We start from the raw sequence: 27,473 nt of genomic DNA on the forward strand, positions 1-27,473 counted from the left end.
TGTGTTATTTTCCCTAAGGGAGAAGTGCAATTGGCTTTTACCAGGCGCCGTATTGGCTATCTGCACATATGGAAAGTGGCAGACTAAAAGGGAGAAGTACATTTGAAAAGTGCCAGAATTAAAGGGAGAAGGCAATTGGCTTTTGCCAGGCGTCGTGTTGCATTGACTATTGACTAGCTTCATATATGAAGCAGCAGAATTGAAGACGTCGTCGTTTCGACTATCTACACAGAAAGTGGCAGAATCAAAGGAACTGGAATCAAAGGAAATGGAATCAAAGGAAGGCTTGGGCATCGTATTGACTGTCTACACACATCAAAAGTAGCAGAATTAAAGTAAACACAAAGCATACTCTAGCACTCACAAGAGCATGACCGCAGCAATACCCATAGCAGCACCGCCCACGCCGTACTTGACTGCACCGCCAGTAGCAGAGGTGGTGTCAGCAGAAGTGGTCTGAGCAGCAGAAGTGGTGGTACTGGTGGTCTCCACCTCCTCAGGCAAGTACAATCTGTCGGTCTCGCCGTCAATGGCAGACTGGGCAAGCTCGTTCTTCACAGACAACCAGCTCAAGTAGGAGCTGACCTGGGTCTCGTGCATTTGCAAGGTGGTCTCTCTAGTGTAGGTTTCTTCGGGACCGTAGATGATGTCCAGCGAGGTGACAATGGTGTCCTTGCCGTAGGTGTTGGTCTGCTCCACAGTGGCAGTCCAGTCGTCGTCTGTAAGGGTGAAGGTGGTGGTGTGGATTCCGTCAGTGGGCAAGGTGGTTTCCTGACCAGTGTACAAGTCGGTTCTGGTCTTGGTGTAGGTTCTGTCGTTGTCGGTGAAGGTCATGGTGATGGTGAGCGAGGTGTCGTCGGCCATGACGCCAGACGCAGCAGCAGCAGCAAGTAAAACGGTGGAAAGCTTCATAGTGGTGATGGGCAAAAAGGGCCAGAAGGACGCCTTTAAATAGTAGCCCGCGAGCACCAGCGCCACGAAAAGCTGCTCAGCATTTGGGAAAGCCGATCGGTCTACCCTGCGGGATTGTTCCAAGAAAGCTGTGTCTCCAAGCCTTGGAGGCATTATGCTGGAGTTGTAAGACATCACCGGCTGGGGCTTGGCGGTCTTTGTGTGTGCCACGCAGCGCTATTGAGGATTTGGTAGAGCCGTGGGCCCCTTCAGAAGCTGCCAAGGCGAGGTTTGATGCACACAATGCTGGCTAATTTCTGGGTTTTGCTTCTGGGGTAGCGTCTCAGGGAGGGTGGGACCCCCAGAAGGGTCGGGTGGAAGCGAAATTTGGAAGAATAGAGGGCAGGGACGGGATTTTGGAATTGCAGAGTTTTGAAGAAAAAATTTACCGTGAAAACCACGCCACAACCGGCTCAAGAGGCCCTCGGCGTGTGCGCTGATGTATCAGATTAAGCACCTGTCAAATTCGCAGCCATCTACAGCGTATGCGGACGAAATCAGTTGTTCATTTCTAAATCCAAACTTACAAAAGCAAAACAGCAGCAAGCGCCACAGCGCCAGAGCCCAAGCCGAGTCTAGCGGCGGCGTTGGCAGAGGTGGTCTCGTCGTCGTCAGAGTCACTGTCATCCCAGTCGTCACCTCCGTATGGGTGACCCTCACCACCACCGTCCATTTCAGCCTGAACCTTGGAGTTGAACTCGGCCTTGGACGACTTGTACGCTTCAGCCTCGGTTGTGTGCATCGTACGCGACCATGGTCTGGTGTAGGTTCTCTCTGGACCAGTGACAATCTTGGAAGTAACCACAGTGGTGTCCTCACCATAAGTGTAGGTCATGGTTCTGAATGGGTCACCGCCTCTGTACATGGTTTCGGTGTAGGTGCCACTGGTGGGGGTGGTGGTGTCCTGACCGGTGTAGGTCTGGGTGGCGGTTCTGGTGTAGGTTCTGTCGTTGTTGGTGATGAAGTTGGTGATGGTGACCAAGGTAGGGCTGGTTGTGTCATCGGCAGCAACAACGCCGGCGGCAGCAGCAGCAAGAACAGGGGTGGAAAGCTTCATAGTTAGTGAAATGTGACTACGGCGGAGGGCTGGGGGCCAGCCAGGTATTAAATAGTAGGCAGGGTTCAGCCGAGACGGAGAAGGTGCTCAGGCGGACAATCTCCCTGAAGGTGGGCCTCCAGACTTGGCAGAGCTTGTGCGGGCGGGCCACAAAGAGACTCCAGAAAACCACAATTATCAAGATTTGCCAAGATGTGAGGGCTCTGTGACAATCAGATCTCGGCGCATGAATTCATTCCTTGGACAGGCTTTGGAACCTGCCAATAGGGGCAGGCGCTATCGGTTTAATCAGCCCACAGGGATTGGGAATGAGAGGAAATGGTTTTTGGGGGTTGGTTTGGGGTGGGATCTTGTAAGATGGTTTGAGCTTTTCGTGCATGCAGCAGCGTTGATAATTGACCGATTAGGAAGGTGCGTGGAAGAGGGTTTGGGAGTGTCAACTTCAGCCTAGTCGGTTCAACGGATGTCTGGGGTGGTTTAATTCTACGAGATTGGCTTTCTCTTTTTTTTTTTTTTCTTTTTTCCCCGTTATCGGACAGAAGCCTGGTGCCCACGGACAGAAGCCTGGTGCCGAAATAAGCCTCCACGCAGATTCTCTAAACCAGGGCATGCATCCCCACAAAATAATTTTTCACTCGGAGCATCGCGCCGAGGCCTCGGCCTACAGCTCGAAAGAGGCATGTATTCAAAGTCGGCTATCGCTACAACTCGTAAAATCAGGCATGTATTAAATCAAAAGTCAGCTATCTACAAGATCAAAGCAGCAGCAATACCAACGGCACCAACACCAGCACCGTAGTGCAAAGCAGCAGCAGCGCCAGTGGAGGAGGAGTCAGATCCAGATGAGGAGGAGTCAGAACCAGACGAGGAGGAAGAAGAACCGCCGTCGGAAGCGTTCTCAGCAGCCTTGGAAGCAGCAGACAAGTGCGACGAGTGGGATGACAAGAAGGAAGAAACCTCGGTGGTGTGCATGGCCTGGACCAAAGGTCTGGTGTAGGTCTCGTCAGGACCGGAGATGACCTGGTGGGTGGAGACGGTGGTAGCCTGACCGTAGGTGTTGGTCAAAAGCTTGGTTCTGGAGCCCTTTGGGATGGTGAAGGTGTAGGTGCCGGAGGCGGGCTCGGTGGTGGTCTGGCCGGTGTACTCTTCCGTAGCAGTCTTGGTGTACGTCATACCATTGTTGGTGATGGTACGGGTCAAGGTGACAGAGGAGGCGGCAGAAGCAAGGCCGGCAGAAGCAGCGAGGACGATGGCAGAGAACTTCATTGTTGGCTTGTGATGAAAGAAAAGTAGGAATTCTTGGAAAGCTGGGCGGGCAGGGCCCTTTATATATTGCACTGGAGCTGGATTTGGGGGGACATTTCCGGAATGTCGGGAATGGCAAAACGGAAAACCCAACCAGGAGGGTCCCGGCAGTCAGGGCAGGAGTTTTCCGAACCGGGCAGGTATCTTTTGCCGCGACATGCGGTTTTTTTGCAACTCTGCGACTGTGAGTGGCTCCCAGAAGCTCTTGGCATTTTCATTGTCTGATTTTATAGATAATACATATGGCCCATGGAATATGGAGGAGGCTGCCAAGAGGGCTGAGGAATCTGCAGGCGCGCAGATCCTCTGCTGCTAGCGAGCTGCAGTCATGCAGGTGTTTGTGCTTGTGTGCAGGAGCCCTTGGGGGTGGAATTGAAACGTCAAGCTGTCAGCCTGGCGGCTGGAGGTGCCAAGCAACGTCTATGTTGCAATTTACAGGACTTTTGAAAATTATCGATTACATCTAAACACAGCGCTTGCTCGGCATCCGCTCGGCGTTACAGTTAACCACCGCGCTTACAAGAGCATCACAGCAGCAATCGCCACACCGCCAATGGCGCCGTTTCTCAAGGCAGCAGCACCACCAGCAGACGAAGAGGAGTCAGAGGAGTCAGAAGAGCCCGACGAGCTTGACTCCGAAGTGCTCGACTTGGAGCCGCCGTTCTTGGACACATCCTCCGCAGCCTTGGAAGCCGCAGACAAGTGCGACGAGTGAGATGACAAGAAGGAAGACACCTCGGTCGTATGGAGCACCTGAACCAAGGGCTTGGTGTAGGTCTCGTCGGGGCCGGAAATGATCTGGTGGCTGGAGATGGTCGTGGCCTGACCGTAGGTGTTGGTCATGATCTTGGTGAAGGAGCCCTTGATGATGGAGGTGGTGAAGGTACCAGCAGTGGGCTCGGTGGTAGCCTGGCCGGTGTAGAGGTCAGCACCGGTCTTGGTGTAAGTCATACCGTTGTTGGTGACAACGGTGGTCCAGGTCCATGTGGAGGAGCCAGAAATCGACGAGTCTGCAGACACAAGAGCGGCGGAGGCAGCAAGGGCCAAGGGAGAAGACAACTTCATTGTGGGGTGGGGGGAAAGAAAAGGTGGAGCTTTGAGCTCCTTATATAGACCAGCCGGAGCCGTGACGGAGACGGGAATTGGGGAGGCGCCTGCCTTCAGCAGTTACGGATTGGTTAGGTTTGGGCGTGGTTACTGCGACGGCGTCTCTATGGTGTTTCCTTTTTAGCCCTCTGTGCTGCACGGCTTGACAGATGTCTTGGCAGTGTCATTGTGGGAGCGTGCGGCGCTTTGATGTCCCAGCGCGGTGAAGGCTTTTTTCGACTGGCATTGACATTCTGACATTGTGCCAAACCCGTATATCCAGTAAAAAGAGCTATTTGGAGCACCTCATTATAGCCAGAGTGAGTGTCCTTTAGTGTCTGCACCGGGGCTTGAGAGGTGACGTGCAGAAGGCGGCATGGGCGCGCATATGGTTGCGAATCCTGCCATCAGATTGTACGAGCTACAAGGTCTTGGCTGAAATCGGGCCAGTGTGTGGCCAACGTCTATTGGAAATAAACTACAAAAGCAAAGCGGCAGCAACGCCAAAAGCGCCAACGCCTGCGCCGTACTGCAAGGAGCCGGCGGCGCCAGAAGAAGAGCCGGACGAAGACGAGCCGGACGAAGATTGGGAGGAGGACTTGGACGAGGATCCAGTGGGCTTACCTGCGGCCGAGGCCAGTGCGGCGGAGTTCTCAGTAGAGTGCGAAGAAAACCAACTCGACACCTCGGTGGTGTGAACCACCTGGGAAACAGGTCTGGAGTAGGTCTCATCAGGACCAACGACAAGCATGTCGGTGGACACGGTGGTGGCCTGGCCGTAGGTGTTGGTGATGAGCTTGGTGTAGTCGCCCTTCATGACAGTGAAGGTGTAGGTACCGCTGGTTGGCTCGGTGGTTGGCTGGCCTGTGTAAAGCTCGGTGCCGGTCTTGGTGTACGTCATGCCATTGTTGGTGACGGTGGTGGTGTGGGTCCAGGAGGAGGAGCCAGAGATGGAGGAGTCTGCAGCAGAAACAGCAGAGGCGGCGGCAGCAAGGACAATGGGCACGGAGAACTTCATGGTTAGGAGACTGAGATACTCGAGGTGGTGGGCTGGGGACTCCAGGGTTCTGCCAGGGCTTTATATATCTGGGACTGACAGAGGCGACTCCGACGGTTGACTAGAAGTTTCTAGCCGAACACAAGCGACAGAGTTTCCAGCCAAACTCAAAGTGTGAACTTTGCTAGCCCAATTTGTGTAGGCGACGGAAAGTCTCTCAGGGCCAGGCTGGAGAAAAGGCTTGGCGTAGAGCATGCAGTTGACGTGCGAAGATGCATTAGATAAAATGGGAGAGGTGCTCTGTGGGGGGTGGGGGTGCGGCTGGGCGGACGCGGGAAAAGCGGCACCACAGTCTCTGAAATCGATCCTCCACTACCCCCAACCGCCCTGTCCCCGAGATCCCACTTCTCGCCGATTCAAACCCCCAAAATATGCCGACTGATGGACGAGATTCTGTGCGTCCTGCACACAGCCACGCCAAGACAGCTCGCACGTCAATGTCAAGCTTTCAATGCAAAACAGCAAATATGCATATCCAGGCAGCACCCCGGGGTCGGCGTCCTATCAGATTGCACGCCATGAGCGAACTAAGCCTACCACACCTGTCTTCTAAAAGTGCCGTTCTTTGTTCGCCAGAGGACCCCAGAAACGCCGTCTACTTCTAGCCCTTGTGGCGCTGCACACAGGCGAAACGCAGGCCTCAGTGCCCTGCTCCAGTTTTTTTTTCACTTCCGGCTTTTTTCACCTGCCTCACTTTTGTGTTTTCATCCCTCCGACCTCGGGCTCCCCGGAAACCTCCTTCCCACGCCAAGACACAAGGCCATTTCCACCAACCAGTGCTTCGCTCGCGGTTCGACCGTTTAGGTTATACTTCAGTTTCTGGGCATCTCTCGTTAACCGCCACGCCGACCACTCAGCGTCCAGCACAGGGTCTTCTGCGTCATAGAAGCTCCACCACTTTTTCTGCCGCACTTTGCGCCATGCCTGTCGGGTTTAGTGCCACGGCCCTTTTGGCTGCAAATTAGCTGCGTCGACCCTGTGTTTTCCTCTCTTTTCCGGCACCCCAGCTTATCTGATATATCTGATGCGCCATCGTCTTTGACCGTCTTTGACGAATGGGATCCATGAGCTGATTGGCCGCCTTAACCGAGTGATTTGATGAAGCATTTCCGGGCTCATTTCGGGGCTCCGTGCTCATCCTGGCCTCATCCACCAGTTGAACAACACCCAAAATCACAAAGCCAAACTAGCCAAAACCTGCCTTACCACGTCTTTGACGCCCACGGGCTTTTTCTCTTGGCGCCAATTGGCTGGGCAATACGAGGCACTCACACATTTTTCACCCGCTTTCGCAAGCTCAACTTTTCACGCATTTTTCACCAAGATTTTTCACTACCACCTCACCTCGACTTTTCACCCCAACTTTTCACCCAAATCTTCCACCCAAATCTTCCACCCTTGCAACATCCCAAGCAATGCATTTTCACAGGCGTCACCCCTGGTTGACAAGCACCTTCGACGTCACCACGCCCTGGTGACCTTCCCGGAATGCTCGGTTCCAGCCGTTCCAATAATCCTTCCACACATTCCAAAGCCTCCAGCACCACATTCCCGGGTTTTTCCAATTCAACCCTTCTCCTGCCGGCTCCCGCTGACTCTGCCTAAGCGATAGGCCCCAGACGCTCGATAGCCGTTTTCTGCCTCCTCGCGGCACTTGCGGAGATCAGCACATTCTCATTTGCAGCCATTCTCACCACCTACAACTAACACCACCGCCCATTCTGACCGCCGACATCTCTCTGTTTGATCTTCCTATGGCCCGACACAGCCTGCTTGGCCATGGTATTTATACTCTGCTTCCTCTGGTGGACCCTTTTCGCTCCCCATGCTTTCTCTCGTCTCCCTCACTCTCGCTTTATCAGCATGCCAGGCATTGACTTTGCCTGTCCGCTGGTCCAATGAGACGTTTTCTCCTCTGGCCTCCAGCGGCATAGTGTCCTCGACTCCGCTACTGCTGGTCCTGCTGGTCCCCTTGTCCAGTGCTCCCCTGCTGGCTCCATTGTCCAGTGCTCCGGAGGTCAGTTCTGTGGTTCAGCTTCCCAGCTCCAGCGCTCCTTCAGATTCGCCAGGCAGCTCTCTGGCTCCACCTTCTGGAAGCAGCTCGGCTCCAGCTTCTGCTCTGTCGCAGCCAGGCCAGTCTTCAGAGCCACAATCCTCGGCTCCACCTTCCAGCAGCTCTAACTCTGGAAGCTCCAATGGGCCTTCCGCTAGTTCCCTGGCTCCTAAGGAAAGCTCGGATAGCTCCCCGGCTCAGCCTTCCGAAAGCAACTCGCTGCAGCCTTCCGAGAGCGCTTCGAGCCCTGGCAGCTCTTCTAACCAGCCTAGTAGTGCTTCCAACGAAATAAGCAGATCCTCGATCCTGCCCAGCAGCTCCTCAAGCCAGATCACTTCTTCGGCTCAACCTTCCCAAAGCGCTTCGTCCCAGCCTTCTGGAAGCTCCTCCCAGCCTTCTGGAAGTGCCTCTGGTCAGCCCAGTGCTTCTTCTGAGCAGCCTAGTGGAAGTGCTTCTTCTGGCCAGCCTACTGAAAGCAAGGCGCCAAGTCTGTCTTCCGAAAGTGGTTCTGCTCAACCTTCCGAGAGCAATTCGTCAAACCAGCCTTCCCAGAGTAACTCCTCGAATCAGCCTTCCCAGAGTAACTCCTCGAATCAGCCCCCTGAAAGCAGCTCAAGTCAACCTTCTAGCAACGCTCCCAATGAGCCTTCTAGCAACGCTTCAAGTGAACCCTCGAGCAACTCGTCAGGTCAACCTTCTCAGAGTGCTTCAGAACCCTCTGGCATTTCTTCTGCTCAGCCCTCAGAAACTGCTTCTTCCAACCAGCCATCTGTGACTGGCTCCTCGGACCAACCTTCTGTGAGCAATGTCATTCAGCAGCCCTCCCAGAGCATTTTTAATGAGCCAGACAGATCCAGTGGTCCTTCCGAAAGCGCTTCTTCAAACCAGCCTGAGAGTAACTCCTCAAACCAGCCATCTGATGCCTCTTCTGTTCAGCCTTCCGGCAGCGAATCCTCGAACCAGCCTTCTGAGAGCATTACATCGAACCAGCCTTCTGAAAGCAATGCCTCCTCGAACCAACCCTCTGATACAAACTCCTTGAACCAACCTTCCGAAAGTGCCGTTTCGAACCAACCTTCCGAGAGTAATACTGCGAGTCAACCTTCTGGAAGCCCCTCCGAGAGCAATGCATCGATTCAGCCTTCTGAAAGTAATGCCTCGATTCAGCCCTCTGACGCTTCGGCTCCGGTTCAACCTTCTGAGGGCAACGCTTCGGTTCAGCCCTCTGAAATCAACTCAAATCAACCTTCGGGAAGCATCCCTGCTCAGCCCACCGAGAGCAATGCGTCAGACCCACCCGTGGATAGCAGCATTGCCCAGATTCCATCTGGTGAAATCCCTCAGGGTCCTTCTGACAGCGGCTCCATGGCTCCAACCGGAAGCGAAACTATGACTCCGGCTCCTACCGACATGAACTCGTCAAACCAGGCTCCTACTGGCGGAAACTCTTTTGGACTGGAACCAACCGACAGCTCTCCGAACAACGCTCCTTCTCAAACTGACGACTCCAGTCCAACTCAAAGTGGTTCTCTGGAGCCAACGAGTGAGGACTCTTTTGCACACATTCCAACTGATCCAGCCTGCGATTCTCAGGCTCCTAGCTGTGTGGTCCAGGCTCCTACCGACTCTGAACAGGCTCCTGGCAGTTCCATCGATCAGGCTCCAAATGAGAGCAACTTCTCCCAAGCTCCTACTGATGGCAGCTCTGTTCAAGCTCCAACCGAGGCTCCAACCAACTCTGAAAACCAGACACCCACTGAGCTTCCACCTACCCAGACTGACCCCTCGAATGGAAGTCCAACGAACGTTGATTCTTCCAACCAGGCTCCAACGAGTGTTGAGTCCGTCAACCAGGCTCCTACTGAAACCACCAACGTGAACCAAGACCCTGTGGGTGCCACCTCGACCCAGGCTGCAACTGAGGATCTATGGGATTCGGCTCCTACCAACAGCCCATCTGAACCAGACCAGCCTGAGAATCCAGACCAGCCTGAGAATCCAAACCAACCGGAAAATCCAGACCAGCCTGAAGATCCTTACACGAACCAGTCCCCAGAGGAAAGCACCCCTCCAGCCGACAGACACACTACTTCGCCAGACTCTCCTGCTACTCAGCCATGGAATTCACCTGACGATGTGTACACCACCACCGTTAACGGAGACAACGACAGACCTCATGCCGGTACTACCGTGGCCACCACGGTTGTGGAAACAGTCTACTTCACCCAGGGTCAAGGCCCCCAGGAACCCCAGCAGACTGATGCCAACCCAGGAAGCTCTCCTACAGACACTGGTGATACTCCAGACCAGAATCCCGGTAACGGCCCTGACAACGGCAACAATGGATTTGACGGCAACGAGGGCAATGGGAACGATGGAAACAACTCCAATAACGACTCGGGAAACAACGGCAACAACTTCAACAATGGCGGAAATGACGGCTCCGGTAGCGGCCCGGGAGACAACAATGACCACCAAGACGGATCTGGTGGTAATGACGGGCCTTCAGGAAATAACAATCCTTCGAACCCTGATGCTCCAGGCAGCTCTCCTGACCAATCACCTGGTAACTCGCCAGACAACGCTCCTGGTAACTCGCCAGACAACGCTCCTGGTAACTCGCCAGACAACGCTCCTGGTAACTCGCCAGACAACTTTGGAAACAACCCGGGCCAAGCTCCAGATGCTCCGGGTGATTCTCCACAAAACAGCCCAGGCTACCCTGCACCTCCAACTACCCTGGCGTTCAGTCCTGTTACGGTCCAGCCAATTCAGTCCACCCAGGGCCCTGCAACCACTCCTCCACCTGTCCTTCACTCCACAAGGAGCGGTTATGGTCACAACAGCACATCCATCGTTTCTGCTGTTAGATTCAATTCCACCATGCCTGCAAACTATACCATTCCTTCGACCTCATTGGCTCCGGTGACATCAAGTGCCAGTGAGCCTTCCGCGCTGGACCTGGGACGCTTCTGGTTTTGAATTACATCCGTTTGATTTCATATCAGCATATACGTTAAGATTTCGTTTTCTTCAAAGAGAATATTTTGCTCTTCTTTTCATCTTTGTTCTCGTCCTCTTCTTCACTCTCGTAGCCAGGCGGTGCTGGCATGTACTCCGGTAGTGGCTCGGCATTTTCGCCTTCTAAGAATGGAACGAGGCCTTCCAGGCCCTCTTGCCTGAGGAACACCACCGGCGAAGTACTCTTGATCTTTATCTCCTTCTCTGGCTCGTCGGTTGAGACCAACGTTAAACGAATATACAAATTGACATTCTTTCGAATACTGCAGGTCAAGAAGGACTGGCCAATGTCGTGAATGTAGCAGTCCCACCAGGATGGGTCTAGACTCAAGCGATAACAAATCCTTCGATCGACCTTATCCTGATACTTCGAGGGCGATCGGTCGTAAAGTTCCGACGCCTCATCCTCGGTTCTTTCAAAATCACTAAACGGCACCTCCACGTCGAGGTCCTGGTTGAGTATCTCGAACTTTTCCTCCAGATACGTCTCCGTTGCTCCCAAGAAGCGCATCAACTGGATAATCTTGACCTTGACATGGGTTATTTTGACTGTGGGGGGTTTCGTCGATCCAGACTTTGCCCTGTTCACACCAAGAGCGTCCAAAAGGTTGTCATTTGAGAAGGATGTCAACAAGTCAAGATCTACAAGACTGGAGAGACGCTTTCCGCCTTCAAGCACTCTGCAAGTGGTGCCTCTTTCTGTGTCTATGCGGCACTCTTCTTTGAATCTGACTCTGAGCTCAAACGGGACCTTCACGCTGTTAGAGGTAAACAACCTCATGAAGGAACCCTTCTTCTCCTTCGCCTCGTCGTCTATGCTGTACTTCACTCGCAGGAATGTGTGGTCGGTGTCATCGAGGAGGTTCCTGCTCCTGTCAGAAAGATGCCTTAGACTATAGACAATCTCCGAATTGCGAGGGGCAAAAAATACCGGAACCGAGTCCTTGATACTAAAGTGAAATAGTGGCGTGCCCACCTTGGCGTTTACGCTGTAATGGACCCTGCAGTAGTCGTCTGGATTGGCCTCCTGGTGAAAGAAACTGCCCACTAGCGCCACAGTATCCCGCTTGTCCTTCAGAAGATAGTACTTTGAGTGAAAAAACTTCTTATCTTGGACGCATTGTGCAACGTGCAGCTTATCAGGAAAGGTAAACTCAAAAGGATACGCGTATTCTCCCTTCGTTAGTGTAAACCGTTTAGAGCTCAAGTTGCCCTGGACCTCAGGAGGTGGAAAAGCTCGCAGTGTTAATTGAATGAGCTTGTGCGTTTCTGCTCCGGTAGTGTAAGAGCCATTGTTGGTGGTGTGGTTTCTCGATTTGGCTATACCCAAAAGCTCCACATCCAAGTACTGTAGATCAAGTTGATCTTCCACAATCAATTGGACGCTTCCTCGAACGGTATCGCCGGTTGTGTATAGCTGAGGATTTTCAATGTTGATTTCAAGCCGTGTTTTAGACATAAAGAGGAAAGGAGGCGATTGAACGCCTTATATGTTTGGACGTCATTATTCTGCGATATAGCAGCCGCATATGTCCTCAGACCGTGGGGCTTTTGATGATGCGGTGTGTGCAGGAGGATGACTTCGACGTCAATGGTATGTGGACTAGGTTGGCCAGGTGGGCTCGATAATGGTAACTGCTTTTTGCATTCGACTGAGGGGATTTCAAAGCTTTAGTTTGATTTTGGTAAATGGCTCTATGGCTTCGGGATATCGGAGAAATGCGTAGGATTGAGTGCTCTAAGATGGGCCATGGAACAGTAAAGTGACGACAGCATACTGATGTTCCAAGAATTACGGCCGAATTGGATAGACTTTAAGATCTGAGAAAAATTTCATTATTTTAGTGCACGTCACGTCAATTCATGTACGTCTAAGCGAGGTGCGAATATATGCCAAAGCGGTGGATTAAAAGATAGGGGATTTAAGCGGCCAAAACTGATGATATTTGTAAAGCAAGATACACCCTTTAATTAGTTTACCTTCATTATAAATATATCATCAACAGAGTTTTTTTGGTCAAGATCTGGATTTTTGTATGGTGTTTCAGGTTTCCGGTTCTTGTCTCATGCGGGAAGCTGCACGGAATATACAAAATGGTAAGTAGTACTTCCCACTTGATACGAAAACTACGAATACCTCATACAAAATTCGAATATTCTTTTGGCCGCTATGCATCGATAATTGCATCCTCTGAATCATTCAGGAATGGGGCATAATCGCTGAACTCCTCGCCATCGTCTGCAACCTACTTACCCCAGAACTCGAGCGGATTCAGACCACCGGTGTAGGCAAGTCTGTTGGGATTCTTAGCAGGAAGACCCTTCACTTTGCCCTGTGTTGCGTACTTGAGGAACTGACTTCTGAACTCAACAGGTTTGATGAGATTGGTGTTAAACTCAGACGTCAAACCTGGCTGCAAAGAGATCAAGTAAGACATTGAACCCGTCACATGAGGAGTGGCCATGGAAGTTCCGCTCATGACAGAGGGAGACCAAAGAATACCCACAGACGGCACATCGACACCGTAGGCATGGATATCCACACACTTGCCAAAGTTGGAGAAATCAGCAAGTGTGTCGTTTGAGTCTATAGCACCCACGATAATGGCACTAGTGTTGACGGCAGCAGAGTAACATGCATCCAGGGCGGTATTTCCAGCTGCAACAGCAACGTGAATTCCAGCTTCAGTAACAGCATTGATGGCTTCGGTGATAGCATGAGCAACAAGACCTTCGGTAGATAAGTTGATAGTGGAGCCCTTGAAGCCTGGCAACTTGGCGTCTATCTTTTTGACGTGGTCGTCATGAGCAAACTCAAAGCCTTTGACAATATTCGAAGACCGGACTATACCGAGAAGGGTAACAATACTCACTGAGGTCAAGTTGACTTGTTTAGCTACACCGTAGCTTTTCGACCCAATTGTACCAGCGACATGGGTACCGTGACCAAGGATATCTCCATTGATCCATGGGAATTCAAGCTGTGCACCCTGGGTTACTCTGTCGCCAAACTCAGCATCGTTCTTGACTCCAGAGTCCAACACATACGCATTGACGCCCTTTCCGCCTTCGTTGTCGTAGGTGTAATTTGCAGAGGTGGGTTTGTTGCGAGAGGAAAGTCTGGTAAGACCGTAAGGAGCTTCAGCTTGGGTGGTGATGCTGGAGAAATCGGCCTCCTCGTCTTCCTCCACAAACTTGACCAACGGGTTGTTCTGGATCTTGTTCAAGATGTCAGGGTCAAAGTAGCCTGCGTAGCCTCTGAAGAAGGACAACTTGAAGAAGCTCAATTCTCCGTCCTCGCCTTCGGGAATAACGTCTCTTTTGCTAGGGTGGCTCACAAGCCCTTCGATCCATTTCTGGTCCTCCAGGGCCTCGTCATCAGTGACGTTTCGGTTGTAAACGACAATGTACCTGGACTTGGCTGGTCTGGACACTCTGAGCAAAGGAGCTGCAACTTCTCTTTTGTTTATGGAACCTTCATGCTCTACAGGCTCGACGTCGGTGGAAACAGCGGCCTCTTCATTCAATGGAATGACAGCAGCAAGTGCTCCAATGGAGAGTAAGAGTGGAATCGAGAAGCCAGAAAGTTTCATTGTGGAGGTTGACTTTAAGAGCAAAACAGCCCATTTTATACCGATTGGCGACAAAGCCCGGAGATAACTTTGGTGGTTTTGGAGCGCTGCATTACACGGAATCTACGGTCTCGTAACTAATGCCCTATGGGTCAATAAACACGGCGAGACGTTGGGGAAACTGACCTGAGGGACTCGTGAAGTTGAGGATATTTAGATCTTATTGAAGGATGTTTCTTTAGAAGTATAATGTTTTCTTCTCTAATAGAGTGGTATCAGTTAAGAAAAAAAAAAAAAAATAAGTGACCAAACCTTATGTGAATTGTGAGCGTGGAAGTAAACAACGAGTGGCACCAAAAGGCGCCGAGCAGCTTTTGAATCAATAGCGATCGTGAATCGGAAACTGTTCTTCTTCAATTGCAGATGATTTAATGCTCGGAACACGAGAACAATTCAGAAATGACACAAAAGAGGTTTCTCTGAGATTCTGTGGGGTCCTGGTATCGAAGTCTGAGACTTTCCAATTTTGTGTCACCTTTTCGTGAGTCTTGGTGTAATTTTGTGCAACATATTGAGTACGGCGCAAAAACATGGAGACTCACCAATCAAGACAACAATGCATCAAAAGTGACAAGACAATCAAGAAAATTTTTTCACTCGGTTAGCTTTCTAGGCCTCCTATTCAAAGGATTCGTTGCAGCACGCTTCCTATGAGCAGCAGAGCCTGGTGTCTCGTCAACAACAAAATCGTCGTTTGCTCCAAGGTTTGAGCCAAAAAATTTATTTGACAATCCCTTTAATTTCAAAATGTAGCTGATAGATTTTTGGGAAACAACCAGCCTTGTTTTGAAGGAACATTCCTCAAACATTCTTCTGAGATCAAGATCCTTCTCATAAATCTGGAACAATTGCACATCACTTGGTTAAACATAATCTTCAACAACTGTGAAACGAAGTCAAAACAATAGACGAGTAGTGAGAATCAAAAGTGTAGCCCACCACTGCGGGTCATATTATTTGTGGAACTAGAGAATTGGGATTGATATACGGTAGAGTTTCTGTTCATGCAGATGTGACGTGCCTAAGGTTCACGAAATGGGACGGAAACCCACCAAATTCAAAATAAGGTTGCAACTCAACCCGAGGGCCAATTAGTAGAACCCTTCAAATAGAGGAAAATTCCTATCGAGTGATTCTTCCATCTGCGTAAATTGAATAAGAATGCAGGGACTGGGAACCTTCAAAATGGCCTGTGGCTTCTAAATGAAACACCAGGTCGATCGGAAGGGAAATGCTCTCGATGGCTTAACAAGTATTTGAAGCACCAACCAAATGGCAGCTTGTGTTGTATTTCGCCATCACTCTCGATCCATGAAGCTCTACTCAATTGGGAAACTATGGATCCTCGAGGCTTCTTTTAAAACAATTGTCTTCAAAAGATTCTTGAAAGCTTCATCCCTGACTTCTTGATTATCTTGTCAAGCTGACATTTTCTTGTATTGCATCTGCTTCCACACTATTGCCTGGTTTTGCCTGAGAGGAAGGTCCCGTCAATGCTGGATGTCCCGAGAATCGTTTCTTTTTTTTGCTGCTTTTTTTAAAAACACACCCTGGAAATATTTTTCCGGGACACCTCGATAAGGTTCGTGAGGCTTTTGATGCAATGTGCCCCGGTTTTCGCAGAGGTGTGGCGCCGAATTTGCAACCGTTATTCGCACAATTAAGACGTTCGGCTTCTTCTCTTCACCTATATATGGGAGCCACAGCAAAGCCTAATCAATTTGACGGTTTATTGTCGCAGAAGCAAGGTTACATAAATATGAAAAGTGTGGATCGCTGATTCGGCAAGAGGTGTGCGGACCTTATCAGGAGATGAGGCTGAAGACAAAGAAAAACCTATCAGCTGGAGACGAGGGTTTCTCAGTGATACTTCTCAAATCGAGATGGCGAAGTTTTCTTCATTCTAGACAAAGTAGAGACTTCAAGTTTCTTTCTTTACGGTGAAAATTCTGATGCACCAGCTGTCAAAGGATCAATCCACACTGGGCAATTGACGATGCCGCATATTGTTCAAGTATCACATCAATGTATGCGAAATAACTCCACTATGACAGGGTGTTGCCATTGAGCTGCAACAGCTCTAAAACAAAGGCCGCCAAAGGGGTTTTGTACATGGAAATTAGGTCATAATTGAAGAAAGCAGTCAGCTGGGCTGTGCAATATATATTGCCCTGATCGCCTAATGCTCAACGACCAAGGAAATGTCGGCCACAGAGAGAAGATTCAGCGTTTCATCGGGACCTTCTGACCACTCCAAGAAGAACAATGTTGATGTCAACGTTGTGGACCTTGAATCTCTCGATGCTGAGATCCAGCCTGAGCCTATTGACGACTACATCTTTGGTAAGGACAGGAACCTCAAAAGAGGACTCAAGCAGCGTCATATTCAGATGTTGACGTTGGTTGGCGTTTTTGGTACTGGTCTTTTTTTGTCAAGTGGATCAACTTTGCACTTGACCGGTAATGTGGGTATGGTGCTCTCGTACTTGTTTATCGGAATAATTGTTGGTTTGAACCAGCTTGCCCAGATTGAAATTTCTTGTTTGATGCCGGTTACAGGAGCTGTTATTCGACACGGTGAGCATTTCGTGGATCCTGCTTTCTCATTTGCTCTTGGGTGGATCGGAATCTACTCATCTATCATCCCTAGTGAGTTTTCTGCAACAGCGCTTATTATGAATTACTGGAGTGACTTGAATCCGGCTGTCTGGATCACGGTCTTTTTGGCTGTGATCATTGCATGTAATTCGTACAACATTCGCTTTTACGGTGAGATTGAATTTTTCTTTGGCTGTCTCAAGGTGTTCTTGATTCTCGGGCTTATCATTTTTTGCATCACCATGGACTTGGGGGGTGTGAAGAATGTCGACAGAATCGGGTTTCGTTACTGGAAGGACTCCCCATTTCGAGAGTATTACACTGACGGCAGCCTTGGAAAATTTCTTTCTTGGTGGAAGGCTTCTGGTTCTGTGATCTATTCCTACGGTGGAATCAGTGGTATTTCATACTACGCTGGTGAAACCCAAAACCCAAGACACTCCATCTACCTCGCCGGTAAGAGAATCTTCTTCAGAGTATTCACCTTCTACATGCTTACGGTGTTTGGGCTTACGCTTATCTTGTCTGCCGAACACCCGGACATTGCAAATGGTACTGGCGATTCCAATGGATCTCCTTTCGTGATAGCCATCAAGGATGCCGGTATTCGTGGGCTTCCCAGTGTCATTAACGCCGTTGTGTTAACTTCTGCGTTCTCCGCCTCCAACTTGGGTATTTTGTTGACATCCAGAAACTTCTTTGCATTAGCAGCCAAGGGCCAGGCTCCAAAGATCTTCCTCAAAACCAACAAGCATGGTTTGCCCTACTATGGTGTCATATTGGCTCTCTTGTTTTTGACGTTAGCTTACATGAATGCTAGTTCAGGTGCAGCTACTGTTTTTGGCTGGTTCCAAAGTCTCACAAGTGCCAATTTGCTTGTGAACTGGATTGCCATTTCCATAAACCATATTGCGCTTCAGAGAGCGTTAAAGGCCCAGGGCTACTCCAGAGACGACTTGCCATACAAAATGCCATTTGCTCACGTTGGAGCGTACGTTTCGTTATTCTTCCTTGTCATTCTTCTCTTGACTGGCGGATATCACAACTTCTTGAATGGCAACTTCAACGTCTCCTCCTTCATCAGTTCCTACTTTGTGATCCCGCTCTACTTGGTGTTGTTCTTGTTCTGGAAGTTCTTCAAGAAAACGTCATTGAAGAAGCCCGAGGACGTGGATTTGATGAGCTTATTCAAGCACGTTGAGCAGAACCCCGAACAGCTTCCAGAGAAAAACCGTGGTTGGAGGGTGGTTAAGTACTTGTGGGAGTAGCCTCCAAATTACGCTTTTCACAGATTGTATTGCTGTGTCTCCCATGGTTAGATTACTAGTAAACGAAAAGAATGTCCTGGAGTAGTAAATATCCATCCGATCCAAGCGCCTCAATGGTCCCCACGCCTCGAGGTACCGGGCGGGGCAATTTCCCAAAACATCAATAACAGACATCAGAAGACAGCTGCCTCGGCGTTCTCCAGTACTGACACAAGCAGCTCACCTTATACCACCAACTTGTGCAGATACGCAAAACAGGCCACCCAGGCGTTTCAGCAAATCAAAGTCTTTAAATCACACGATGACTCATCCGTGGCTGTCAACGGCGCAAACGCCCTGGCGCCGAAAAATCCACACTTTTCCAACAATGGTCCGATGTCCCGAGCGATGTCCCGAGCGATAGTGCACGATAGTGTAGATACAACGACCTCTATTTTTTTAGACACGGCATTTTGCGATCCACCCATTCTTATCAGCTTATCTATGTACATTCAGCCCGATATTCCTACATCTGGGCGTACCCCGTATTTCTTGCTTGTCTGTGTGCCGTGCCAAGAGGTGGTGGAGAAGTGTTGATTGTAGTACTACACCTGCGGTTGTGAGCGCTGTTGCGATGAAAGTAAAGGCCTTTTGAAGGTCAAGGGGGAGATGGCGAGGAGCGAAATCGCTTTATGTGCTTTTTGATAAAAATGCTTTTCTAGTACATATTTTCCCAATCCCGGAAAACCCACCCCGTGCGTGGCCAAGTACGCGAAATACCTTGGCACCGTTTGTCGATAGTGATGATGGTGGAGTCGCAAACCCAGGCTGCACTATCCAAGCTTTAATCGCTGATTTCGGCTCGCTGAGGCAGGTCCACCGGCTCCGTTTCTTGGCCGCTTCAGGCCTTGTCTTATCACACGCCTTTTATAAAAGCTAGCACTGCTGCCGAATTTTGCAGCCATATCCCGTCAGACCCAACATCATGAACGTCGACTACGAGAAGCAGACGAAAAGCGATCTGGCTTCGACGGATACGGGAAAGGGCTTGGCCGTGTCCTTGTCCCGCCCTGAACAGCTAAACCAGACCGGAGCAGACCAGGAATTGAGAAGAGCCTTGGACGCCAGACACTTGTCCATGATTGCCATTGGCGGTGCTTTGGGAACCGGCTTGTTGATTGGAACCGGTTCTGCCTTGAGAACGGCTGGGCCGGGTGCAATTTTCATCAGTTACTCGGTCATTGGTTTTGTTGTGTTTATGGTTTTGAGTTCCTTGGGTGAGATTGCAACTTTCATTCCTTTGGCAGACGGTTTTGCCGGCTACTGCAGAAGATATGTCGACGAGGCCCTTGGTTTTGCCTGCGGCTGGACCTACTTGTTTTTGTTTTTGTTGGTGCCTGCCAACCAGTTGGTGGCTGGTGCCTTGACGTTTGAATTCTGGGTAGACACTGATCGGGTCAATCCGGGTGTCTGGATTGCCGTTCTTTTGGTGATCATCACCACCATCAACATTCTCGGTGTTCGCTTTTTCGGCGAAATAGAGTTTTGGTTTTCCGTCGTCAAGGTCTGCACTTGTCTTGGTCTTATCATCTTGTTGCTTGTTATAGCCTTGGGTGGAAGCCCTAGAGGAGACAGACTTGGATTCCGGTACTGGCAGGACCCTGGCGCTTTCAGGGAATACGGAGACTCCTCAAGAGGGTTGCTTGTGGAAGGCGATGTGGGTCGTTTTGTCTCTTTTGTTTCTGTCTTGGTCTCCAGTGTTTTCGCCTACATTGGATGCGAGTTGGTTGGTATCACCTTTTCCGAATGCTCCAGACCAAGAAAAGCCATTCCCAAAGCCATTCGCTTGACATTCTACCGTATCGTCATTTTCTACATCCTCAACGTTTTGGTCTTGGGTATGTGTGTGCCTTCCAACGATGAAAGGCTTTTGGGCTCAGATGGTGCTCTAGCTTCGGCATCTCCGTTCGTCATTGCCATCACAAATGCCCAGATCGACGGCTTGGATCACGTCATCAACGCATGTATCTTGATTTTCGTCACTTCTGCTGCCACCGCCGATATGTACATTGCATCGAGAACCATCTACGGACTTGCTGTTGCTGGATATGCTCCACGCATTTTCTCCAAGACCAACGGCAACGGTGTTCCATTGTACGGAATTGCACTTTCGTTTGCCTTCTGTTTGTTGGGATTCATGACCACGTCCTCCGAGGCTGCCGAGATTTTCGACCATTTCGTGAACGTGGTTTCGCTTGCCGGTTTGATTGCATGGGCTTGTATTCTATTTGTCCACATTCGTTTCATGAGAGCAATGAAAGTGCAAGGAATAAAGAGAAAAGAGTTGGACTACCGCTCGCCCTGCCAGCCGTTCGGCTCCTACTTTGCCTTTTGCATCTGTTGTTTCGTCATGCTTGCCAAAAACTTCACAGTTTTCTTGGGCAACGATTTCCCTTACGAGACCTTCATCACGGGCTACATCATGCTTCCCGTGTTCATAATCATGTTCTTCGGCTGGAAGTTCTGGAAGAAGACCAGACTCATTCCATCCGAGGAAGTCGATTTGGTCACTTTCAAGGAGAACTTCGACTATGAGGAGGAGAACTTCAGGGCCAAGGATGCCGAGGAAAAGGCATACAGAGAAGCCCAGGGTAATCCTAAGGATTTCAAGTGGCTCTACGACAAGATCTTCGGCTGGATTTTCTGAGGACTGTGGGGAAAGTAACGATAATGATTTGCTTATAGCTATAGATAAACGTTTTTGAGATGAAGAAAATCGATTTGGCAAGAGATTAGAGCTATCGAGTAGTAGCAAGACTGTTTAAGGGAAATTCGATAAAAAATTGTTAGCTCCACGAGAACACACATTTGGACATTTTCGCAAACTAAATAAGTTTGTGAAGACGGTGAGAGCTACCTATTTAAGACACCGTGAATCGAGGAAAGAAGGCCTCAACCTTCTGCCCTTCTGATACGTCAATTGAAGAAGGCCGTGAGACAGATATGTCCTATGGGTCGATAAACACGGCGAGACATTCGGGAAACTGACCTGAGTGTCTCGTGAAATTGAGAATAATAAGATCTTATTGGAGGTTGTTTCTATAAAGATATAGTTTTTTTCACTCTAATAAAGAGACATCAGTAAAAAAAAAAAAAAAAAGTGTTTGATGGCCGACATTTTGTGTTCTAAATCAACCTTCTGTCTCAAAAGCAAATCGCATAATGAGCAGCTATAGCTTCCGACAAACTACTCATTTTTTCATCTCAACATAACAGTATTCAGAAATTGAATTTGTTACTTTTTATCATCCTCTCCATACAAATCTAGTGCCCCTCGTTTCCCCCAATAAGACGAGTCCTATAGGTTCGATGCCCTGTCTGAGCACCAGAAGACGCATCCAAAAGATACCCTAAAAGCACGAAGCACGAATTGTGGCAAGAACAGTTAAATGATTCTAAAAATCTGCTTTAAATGACTTTTTTTTTTTTCACCCCACCAAATCCCATATTGGCCCACCGCCTGGTGCGGAATTCTGACTCTTATGCTCGGTGGTAATAATTATGCAATGATAACGACGCGGAAAAAATAATGGCATGCGAGTCAACATGATAAGAGACCCTCATCTCCAAACCTCCCGATCCTAGTTGATCAAAAAAGCACCATGAGCACAAACCCATTGGAAATCATCGACATCTCAAGCTTGGATTTTGAATCTGCCAACAAATTGCTTGAGGCTGCCAAGACGCAGGGCTTCCTTTTCATCAAGGGCCACTCTTTCACGCCTCAAGAGATTGCATCCATCTTTGAACTTTCTGAAGATTTCTTCAAGTTGCCCTTTGACTACAAGTCGAAATACGCCATCGACAAGTACAACCACGGATACACCGGGTACGGCGTGGAGACGTTGGACCCTGAGAAGCTGGCTGTAGGTGATCCAAAGGAGGCTTTGAACATCGGAAGCATGGACTTCACGCTGGGAAAGTCCTCCAAAGTTCTTCCTGACTGGTTTGACGAGCAGCCGCTGAGAAGAGAGCTCATTGAGAAAACAGCCAAGAAGTTGTACGACACCAAGATGCGCTTGTTGAAGCTTTTGGCGATCGCCTTGGAAATTGAGTCTGAGGATGGAAAAGACGGAAGTGAGTGGTTTGAGAGTCGGTTTGAGCCAGACAGCGCCTCTGGTACTATTCTTCGCTTTTTGCACTATCCCAGCGTCAGCTCAACAAGCCCTGAAGTCAAGATTCGTGCTGGTGCTCACACAGACTACGGTGCTATGACGTTGCTTTTCCAGCAGCCCAACCAGGAGGGATTGCAGATTTACTCTCCTGTTTCGAAGAAATGGGAGTCTGTGCCTTATGTTCCCTCTACAGGCGAGCACGAGGGTGCTCCTATTGTCGTGAATATCGGAGACTTGCTTTCGTACTGGACGGCAGGATACCTCAAGTCGACAATTCACAGGGTGCAATTTCCCGAGGGCACTCAGACGAAGGACAGATACTCTGTTGTTTTCTTCAGCCACCCCAACGATGCTACGCCTTTGGACCCCGTTCCTTCTCCCCTTCTTAGGAGTTTGACAAGCCGTGGAGCTTTTGCTGCTCTGGAGGTGATTACTGCTCAGGAACATTTGCAGCGTCGGTTGGCAGCCAGTTACGGCTGGGACAAGAAGTGATGAGTCTGGGCATACAGGCTGGCTGACACTTGACATTTACAGGAAAAAAGGCCACACAGTTTAAACTCGCCATTACTTGTGTTATGCGGGCCTGACCAAACCTTCAGCTCAAAGCACTAAAAGCACACCATGATGAGATGCTCATGAAACTACATATATATATGAATGCGGCACTTTGAAACAAAAGCCTACATCGCCGTGAAAACTGATGATTTTTGGAGTGTTTGTAGACTTGGGTCGATGGTTCATTGTTCATTTTCAATGGCCGCTTATGCTCAGAAACTATTATTGTCGAGGTTACATACCCAAACACCATAGCATGGATACAAAAAGTCTGCTTTGCTTTGGATGATAACATAATTCTTTTCTGATTAGTTCATGCTTGACTTCCTTCGATTTGTTTGGCCGAACCTAGCTCCACAATATTAGATTACAAGAAATCCTTATCGTTCGTCCAGATACACGCTTTCTATAATAGATATCCAAACCATCGTTTCAAAAGACTTCTAAATCTTTGCTGATATCATCCGGTCAAGTATGCAGCTGATTGGCATTCTGCAGAACTTTCAAATTTACGAGAAGCGTGTGCAGTTTGCATTGGCCTAGCCACGATATCTCGTATCTGGAAATGATCATACTTACGTACCATTCGATAAAACAAGCACTTTTCGATATAACCTCACTATTATTACAGTACTATGGAAGCTTCCAGTGGAAAAGAGTCATACCACTCACACAACTCGAACAAAGAGTCTCCTCACTTAAACCTGCAAGGGAACGCCATAAACAAGAAGATGCAAAGGATGATTCACTTTTTGAAGAACGCTAAACCAGAATTGGTTCCAGACTTGGAGCTTTTTGTAATGTCTGGTGATCTGAAAAGCCCGAACGAACTCATTTACTATAAGCCCTCGAGCGAAGAGCTTGGGGTGGTACAATTACCTCTCGATGAGGGTCCATTTGTTGAAATCACCAAAGCACGTCGTTATTGTAGAGCAGCCTTGAGGACCAAAGATTTTCAGATTTTGTGTACGGACAAGGAACCCTTACAGGCGTTTACGCTACTAGGGCAGGAGATTGACCTCAAACTCGAACTGTTCAAGGATGTGCTAGAAACTGCAAAGCAGGAGTCACCATATGGCTATGAAATAGACTACAGCAGCTTGTTTGAAGACATCGCTTTTTCGGAGAACTACATTTATTTAGGCACAGGCTACTTTGGACCGCTATTTAGGGCACCGTTAAGTGAATTTGTTTCAGGGAAGGCGACGTATGAGAAAATTGCCGAGTGTAACTACTTTGAAGATCTATCTGTGGAAGGAGATCTTGTTTCTTTTGCCGGGGAGCGAGACGTTTTTGTTATAAAGGATTCAGAGCTTTCCATTTGGCAGCAAGAACATACCGTGTACCGTTTGTTTCGTGTCGTTGAAGGAAATACTGCAATATTTGCAGCTGTCACTGAAAACACAATCGAAATCAGGAGTCTTGATATTGGAAGTCTACGGTGGGGAGAAACTCTCAAAATTCCATGCACAGGGTTCCTCCAGTGGTTCAGCTTTCTTCACGGAGGGCTTTTGGTCGTGGAGGAAGGGATCGGGAAGTTCGTTGTTGTAGATATCCATGACGGCAACGTGCAAAAGTGTCACTCCACTGGGTTCGAAGGTGTTCAAAAAAGAGAACACTTCAACCAGGTCCTTTTTGATGAAGTGCACGGATTAGTGTACTTACTGCTGAGAGAGGGGACATACTCCACCAGGCTTTAAGCAGAATGATTATTCATTAAATTGGTGTTTTGGCGACCACCTTCTCAAAATGTTGGAATGGGCTTTGACCCAAAACTCCCCATATCATGTTCCCAAGGTAAGAGCGAAGGCATCAAATTCTCGATGCTGGAAACTAACCTGCTTTGGTTGACACTGTCAGATGCACCAAGAGTCGGCAACGTTGTTTCTTCTTGTTCCAATTGCGACGAGGTACAACGAGAGCAAGTCCGAGCAGCTCGAGCAGCAGGAGAATCAAATTCAGCCCGCAATCTTTTCTCCTCGTCTTTCATATACTGCTCATTTGGAGTCACTTGCATTGTAACAGCAGCTGTTACCTCATGCATACAGTCATGTACCAACTTGTCAATTCCTCTGTACTCCACCATCCTGTACTCCTTCACGGTTACATCAAGTCCGAGTCCGTCAACTTCGTCAATTGTGTACTTTTCAATTTCATCACCTAGACAGTCCCTCAACTGTTGAGCGGCTAACAGTGAGTTGTATAATTCTCTGTTACGTGTAGTCGTGACCCATCTTAAGCCGTATGCTGATACCACGTTGGTCAAAACAAAGAAGTTGAAAATAATGCCTGTCACTCTCATTGTTGGTGTCACTCAGTTGATAGATAAGATAAGATACCATGCGGGTACACTGCATTATATGCTCGCATGCTGCCTTTTTTCAGTTACCTCATTGTGCCTCTTGTGACTCAATGCCAAGAAATGCTCGTTTCACCGAACATAACGTTCAAAGCTAGAGATCTACTCTATCTCACTGATCTGCATGAGTAGTTAGCTGATCCTCACTGTGGCATTAGTCATATGTGATTGTTACATTGACAGGCTAAGGATTCACTAGCGTGCTCTATCTCTATGCTACTAATTGACCTTAATGAACTCTAGCGGGAGTTTCTTTCCAAGACTTCAATTACTCTAGTTAGCTAACCTTGAATTCTTGTAGTGTTGCTGGTTCATTTGATGTCGTTTCCGTCAATTCCAAACCCTGACTATGTATCTCACCAGAAATCAATCTCTGGGGAATGAGACTCTCCAAATAGCTTCAGAAAGCTAGTTAAATGTATCTGAGTAGGTTTTTTGGTGTTCTTTTTGAAAACCTGATTTTTGTTACATCTTTGAAGAATCTCTTTCTCGCAGTCTGTCCAATATCACACAATATATGCATAACGAGTCTCACATTTATGGAAATCGCACCAACTTATAAATTTACAAAAAATGTTTCATAAAATTTTGGCTCGACCAATGGGTAAAATAAAAGATAAATTACGGAAGAAACACACACACGAATCAAAAAGCACAAATTCTGCTTCTCTACTACTCACCGTTTATACTGAATGCACGTTCATTCACAGTTCTGTAGGATCATTCACGGTTATGTAAATACATTCAAGAAAGCTAATGAGCCTATTCCTAGCACATTGGACTGATAAAGGGGCTCAAGGAAAGCCTTTGAATTGGTGAGAAGGGACATCTTTTGAAGAGAGCCTTTGAAGACAAATGCGCCTCGATTCCTAAAGATCATGACCTGGGTGTGTAACTCCATGTCTTCTTTGAATAAATTATTTTTTTGCGATAAGATCTGCGTGACTGCTCTGTGAATTAATTTCTTTCAAATGAAAGTCGATACTTCTGCTTTGCTAGAACACCTTGTTTCTTTCAATTATCTGGAATTATCTCTGATATTTATAAAGTCCCGGGTTTCAGCTCCAATTGAATTTAGGTTCCATAGATCTAGTATAATGGAAAAAGAAGAAACATTAGATTTGGAGGCTCAGCCTCTCAATCCTGAAGGGAATGGAGTTCAAGAACAGACCGATTCTGAGCTTACTTTTTTTGCTAAAATAAGACAGATGTTCAAGAACGTATCTGATATCAAGATCCTGAAATATGATGTTCCTTTCTTGATTTTTCTGCTTTGGCTACTCTGTTTCATCACATATACTAGTGTGTTACTCCAGGGGACATGTATGTTTTACAAAGAATCGGAGTACAATACTTCACTCACCTCGTCGATGAAAAAAGACATTATTGCCATGGAAAGTCTCATGGAAGACCCGACAAAGAAGATATCCAGCTATTTTCCGGACGAATGGGTACATGGAACATACAAAGTTGATCTCTTCGGAATTTGCCGACAAAACGATAATTCGAAGGAGGTCTGCTACAAAGGAAATCATATAGAGGATCTCATTCTTCAGGATATTGGCATACAAATTGCTGAGCAGAATGGTATGGAGAATGTGGAGCTGTTCGGAGAAAACTTCCAAGTGAAGTACCGTGCTTTGCAAGAAAATATGGAACTGGAGTTGAAAAGAAGAAAAACATGCAAACATGGAGTCTGCACCTTTGAAGGTCTAAGTAATGAAGATATCACACTGCTTCCTAATACAGAAAGGCTGATAGCTTGGCCATATTCTTTGGAAATCATAATGATGGTGCTTTCAGCATTAACAGTTATCGCCATCCTCGTGAACTTAAGCATGAACAACGACAAACTCAAGATTGCGATTGCTGTTGGTGTCATTGTTCATTTGCCTGTATTTGTTTTCACGTCTATATGGAAACTTGCTTTGATGGACCTGTTTCAAGTATACTTCGATAATCGCAATCAGGTATCCCACGTCTTATTTTCCGTGATTGACATAGCGATAAGACCTATTTTTTTTGTGACTGCAGTAATGGCACTTGATAAAAAGTACTAATAGAAGCGCTGACAGAATAAGGTTTGCAAGCCACGCCATTTTTTAAAAATTGCATAGAAGATTGATAATTCGTTCATGGACTGGCGGTTCAACTTACAAGCCGGGGAGAAATTTAAGTTAGTGAGAAATCAATAAAGGATTGATTTTCTATATTAAGCGAAGAGAGAAATGGCTCAAAGTATAGATTTCGACTCGAAGTCGTTTGAACAAATTCATGGTGAAGTCTGTTCAAGTGTAAGCTGTATACTCAAGGTAAAACGTTAGATATGGTGATATGCATTTTGATTAAGCTTGATAACATAAAACATTGGGTGAAG

At 48.2% G+C, this 27,473-nt stretch overlaps 14 protein-coding genes across 14 annotated transcripts; 6 read left to right on the plus strand and 8 right to left on the minus strand. All coding sequences in view use genetic code 12, as the record gives it.

Moving 5' to 3' along the window:
• Positions 1 to 360: 360 nt before the first annotated feature.
• CXQ87_001513 (uncharacterized protein) lies at positions 361 to 1,065 on the minus strand (the record flags this gene model as incomplete). Its single annotated transcript, XM_025480049.1, has 1 exon — positions 361 to 1,065. One exon carries the CDS (start codon positions 1,063 to 1,065, stop codon positions 361 to 363), a length of 705 nt encoding a protein of 234 aa, XP_025339522.1.
• A 409-nt stretch (positions 1,066 to 1,474) lies between these two features.
• On the minus strand, positions 1,475 to 2,008 carry CXQ87_001514 (uncharacterized protein; the record flags this gene model as incomplete). Its single annotated transcript, XM_025480050.1, has 1 exon — positions 1,475 to 2,008. One exon carries the CDS (start codon positions 2,006 to 2,008, stop codon positions 1,475 to 1,477), a length of 534 nt encoding a protein of 177 aa, XP_025339523.1.
• Positions 2,009 to 2,755: 747 nt separating this feature from the next.
• CXQ87_001515 (uncharacterized protein) lies at positions 2,756 to 3,274 on the minus strand (the record flags this gene model as incomplete). Its single annotated transcript, XM_025480051.1, has 1 exon — positions 2,756 to 3,274. One exon carries the CDS (start codon positions 3,272 to 3,274, stop codon positions 2,756 to 2,758), a length of 519 nt encoding a protein of 172 aa, XP_025339524.1.
• A 555-nt stretch (positions 3,275 to 3,829) lies between these two features.
• On the minus strand, positions 3,830 to 4,378 carry CXQ87_001516 (uncharacterized protein; the record flags this gene model as incomplete). The annotated part of the gene is made up of 1 exon (XM_025480052.1): positions 3,830 to 4,378. The coding sequence occupies one exon, from the start codon at positions 4,376 to 4,378 to the stop codon at positions 3,830 to 3,832; it is 549 nt and encodes a 182-aa protein (XP_025339525.1).
• A 499-nt stretch (positions 4,379 to 4,877) lies between these two features.
• Positions 4,878 to 5,417, minus strand: CXQ87_001517 (uncharacterized protein; the record flags this gene model as incomplete). Its single annotated transcript, XM_025480053.1, has 1 exon — positions 4,878 to 5,417. The coding sequence occupies one exon, from the start codon at positions 5,415 to 5,417 to the stop codon at positions 4,878 to 4,880; it is 540 nt and encodes a 179-aa protein (XP_025339526.1).
• A 1,864-nt stretch (positions 5,418 to 7,281) lies between these two features.
• Positions 7,282 to 10,491, plus strand: CXQ87_001518 (uncharacterized protein; the record flags this gene model as incomplete). Its single annotated transcript, XM_025480054.1, has 1 exon — positions 7,282 to 10,491. One exon carries the CDS (start codon positions 7,282 to 7,284, stop codon positions 10,489 to 10,491), a length of 3,210 nt encoding a protein of 1,069 aa, XP_025339527.1.
• Positions 10,492 to 10,525: 34 nt separating this feature from the next.
• Positions 10,526 to 11,989, minus strand: CXQ87_001519 (uncharacterized protein; the record flags this gene model as incomplete). The annotated part of the gene is made up of 1 exon (XM_025480055.1): positions 10,526 to 11,989. One exon carries the CDS (start codon positions 11,987 to 11,989, stop codon positions 10,526 to 10,528), a length of 1,464 nt encoding a protein of 487 aa, XP_025339528.1.
• Positions 11,990 to 12,776: 787 nt separating this feature from the next.
• On the minus strand, positions 12,777 to 14,123 carry CXQ87_001520 (S8 family peptidase; the record flags this gene model as incomplete). The annotated part of the gene is made up of 1 exon (XM_025480056.1): positions 12,777 to 14,123. The coding sequence occupies one exon, from the start codon at positions 14,121 to 14,123 to the stop codon at positions 12,777 to 12,779; it is 1,347 nt and encodes a 448-aa protein (XP_025339529.1).
• Positions 14,124 to 16,363: 2,240 nt separating this feature from the next.
• On the plus strand, positions 16,364 to 18,028 carry CXQ87_001521 (uncharacterized protein; the record flags this gene model as incomplete). The annotated part of the gene is made up of 1 exon (XM_025480057.1): positions 16,364 to 18,028. The coding sequence occupies one exon, from the start codon at positions 16,364 to 16,366 to the stop codon at positions 18,026 to 18,028; it is 1,665 nt and encodes a 554-aa protein (XP_025339530.1).
• Positions 18,029 to 18,992: 964 nt separating this feature from the next.
• CXQ87_001522 (uncharacterized protein) lies at positions 18,993 to 20,714 on the plus strand (the record flags this gene model as incomplete). The annotated part of the gene is made up of 1 exon (XM_025480058.1): positions 18,993 to 20,714. The coding sequence occupies one exon, from the start codon at positions 18,993 to 18,995 to the stop codon at positions 20,712 to 20,714; it is 1,722 nt and encodes a 573-aa protein (XP_025339531.1).
• A 955-nt stretch (positions 20,715 to 21,669) lies between these two features.
• On the plus strand, positions 21,670 to 22,674 carry CXQ87_001523 (isopenicillin N synthase family dioxygenase; the record flags this gene model as incomplete). Its single annotated transcript, XM_025480059.1, has 1 exon — positions 21,670 to 22,674. The coding sequence occupies one exon, from the start codon at positions 21,670 to 21,672 to the stop codon at positions 22,672 to 22,674; it is 1,005 nt and encodes a 334-aa protein (XP_025339532.1).
• A 698-nt stretch (positions 22,675 to 23,372) lies between these two features.
• On the plus strand, positions 23,373 to 24,437 carry CXQ87_001524 (uncharacterized protein; the record flags this gene model as incomplete). Its single annotated transcript, XM_025480060.1, has 1 exon — positions 23,373 to 24,437. The coding sequence occupies one exon, from the start codon at positions 23,373 to 23,375 to the stop codon at positions 24,435 to 24,437; it is 1,065 nt and encodes a 354-aa protein (XP_025339533.1).
• Positions 24,438 to 24,481: 44 nt separating this feature from the next.
• On the minus strand, positions 24,482 to 25,039 carry CXQ87_001525 (uncharacterized protein; the record flags this gene model as incomplete). The annotated part of the gene is made up of 1 exon (XM_025480061.1): positions 24,482 to 25,039. One exon carries the CDS (start codon positions 25,037 to 25,039, stop codon positions 24,482 to 24,484), a length of 558 nt encoding a protein of 185 aa, XP_025339534.1.
• A 1,154-nt stretch (positions 25,040 to 26,193) lies between these two features.
• On the plus strand, positions 26,194 to 27,156 carry CXQ87_001526 (uncharacterized protein; the record flags this gene model as incomplete). Its single annotated transcript, XM_025480062.1, has 1 exon — positions 26,194 to 27,156. One exon carries the CDS (start codon positions 26,194 to 26,196, stop codon positions 27,154 to 27,156), a length of 963 nt encoding a protein of 320 aa, XP_025339535.1.
• Between the last annotated feature and the right edge of the window lie 317 nt (positions 27,157 to 27,473).

The sequence above is a fragment of the Candidozyma duobushaemuli genome, assembly GCF_002926085.2.
Source record: "Candidozyma duobushaemuli strain B09383 chromosome Unknown A_B09383, whole genome shotgun sequence".
Taxonomy (NCBI): Eukaryota; Fungi; Ascomycota; class Pichiomycetes; order Serinales; family Metschnikowiaceae; genus Candidozyma; species Candidozyma duobushaemuli.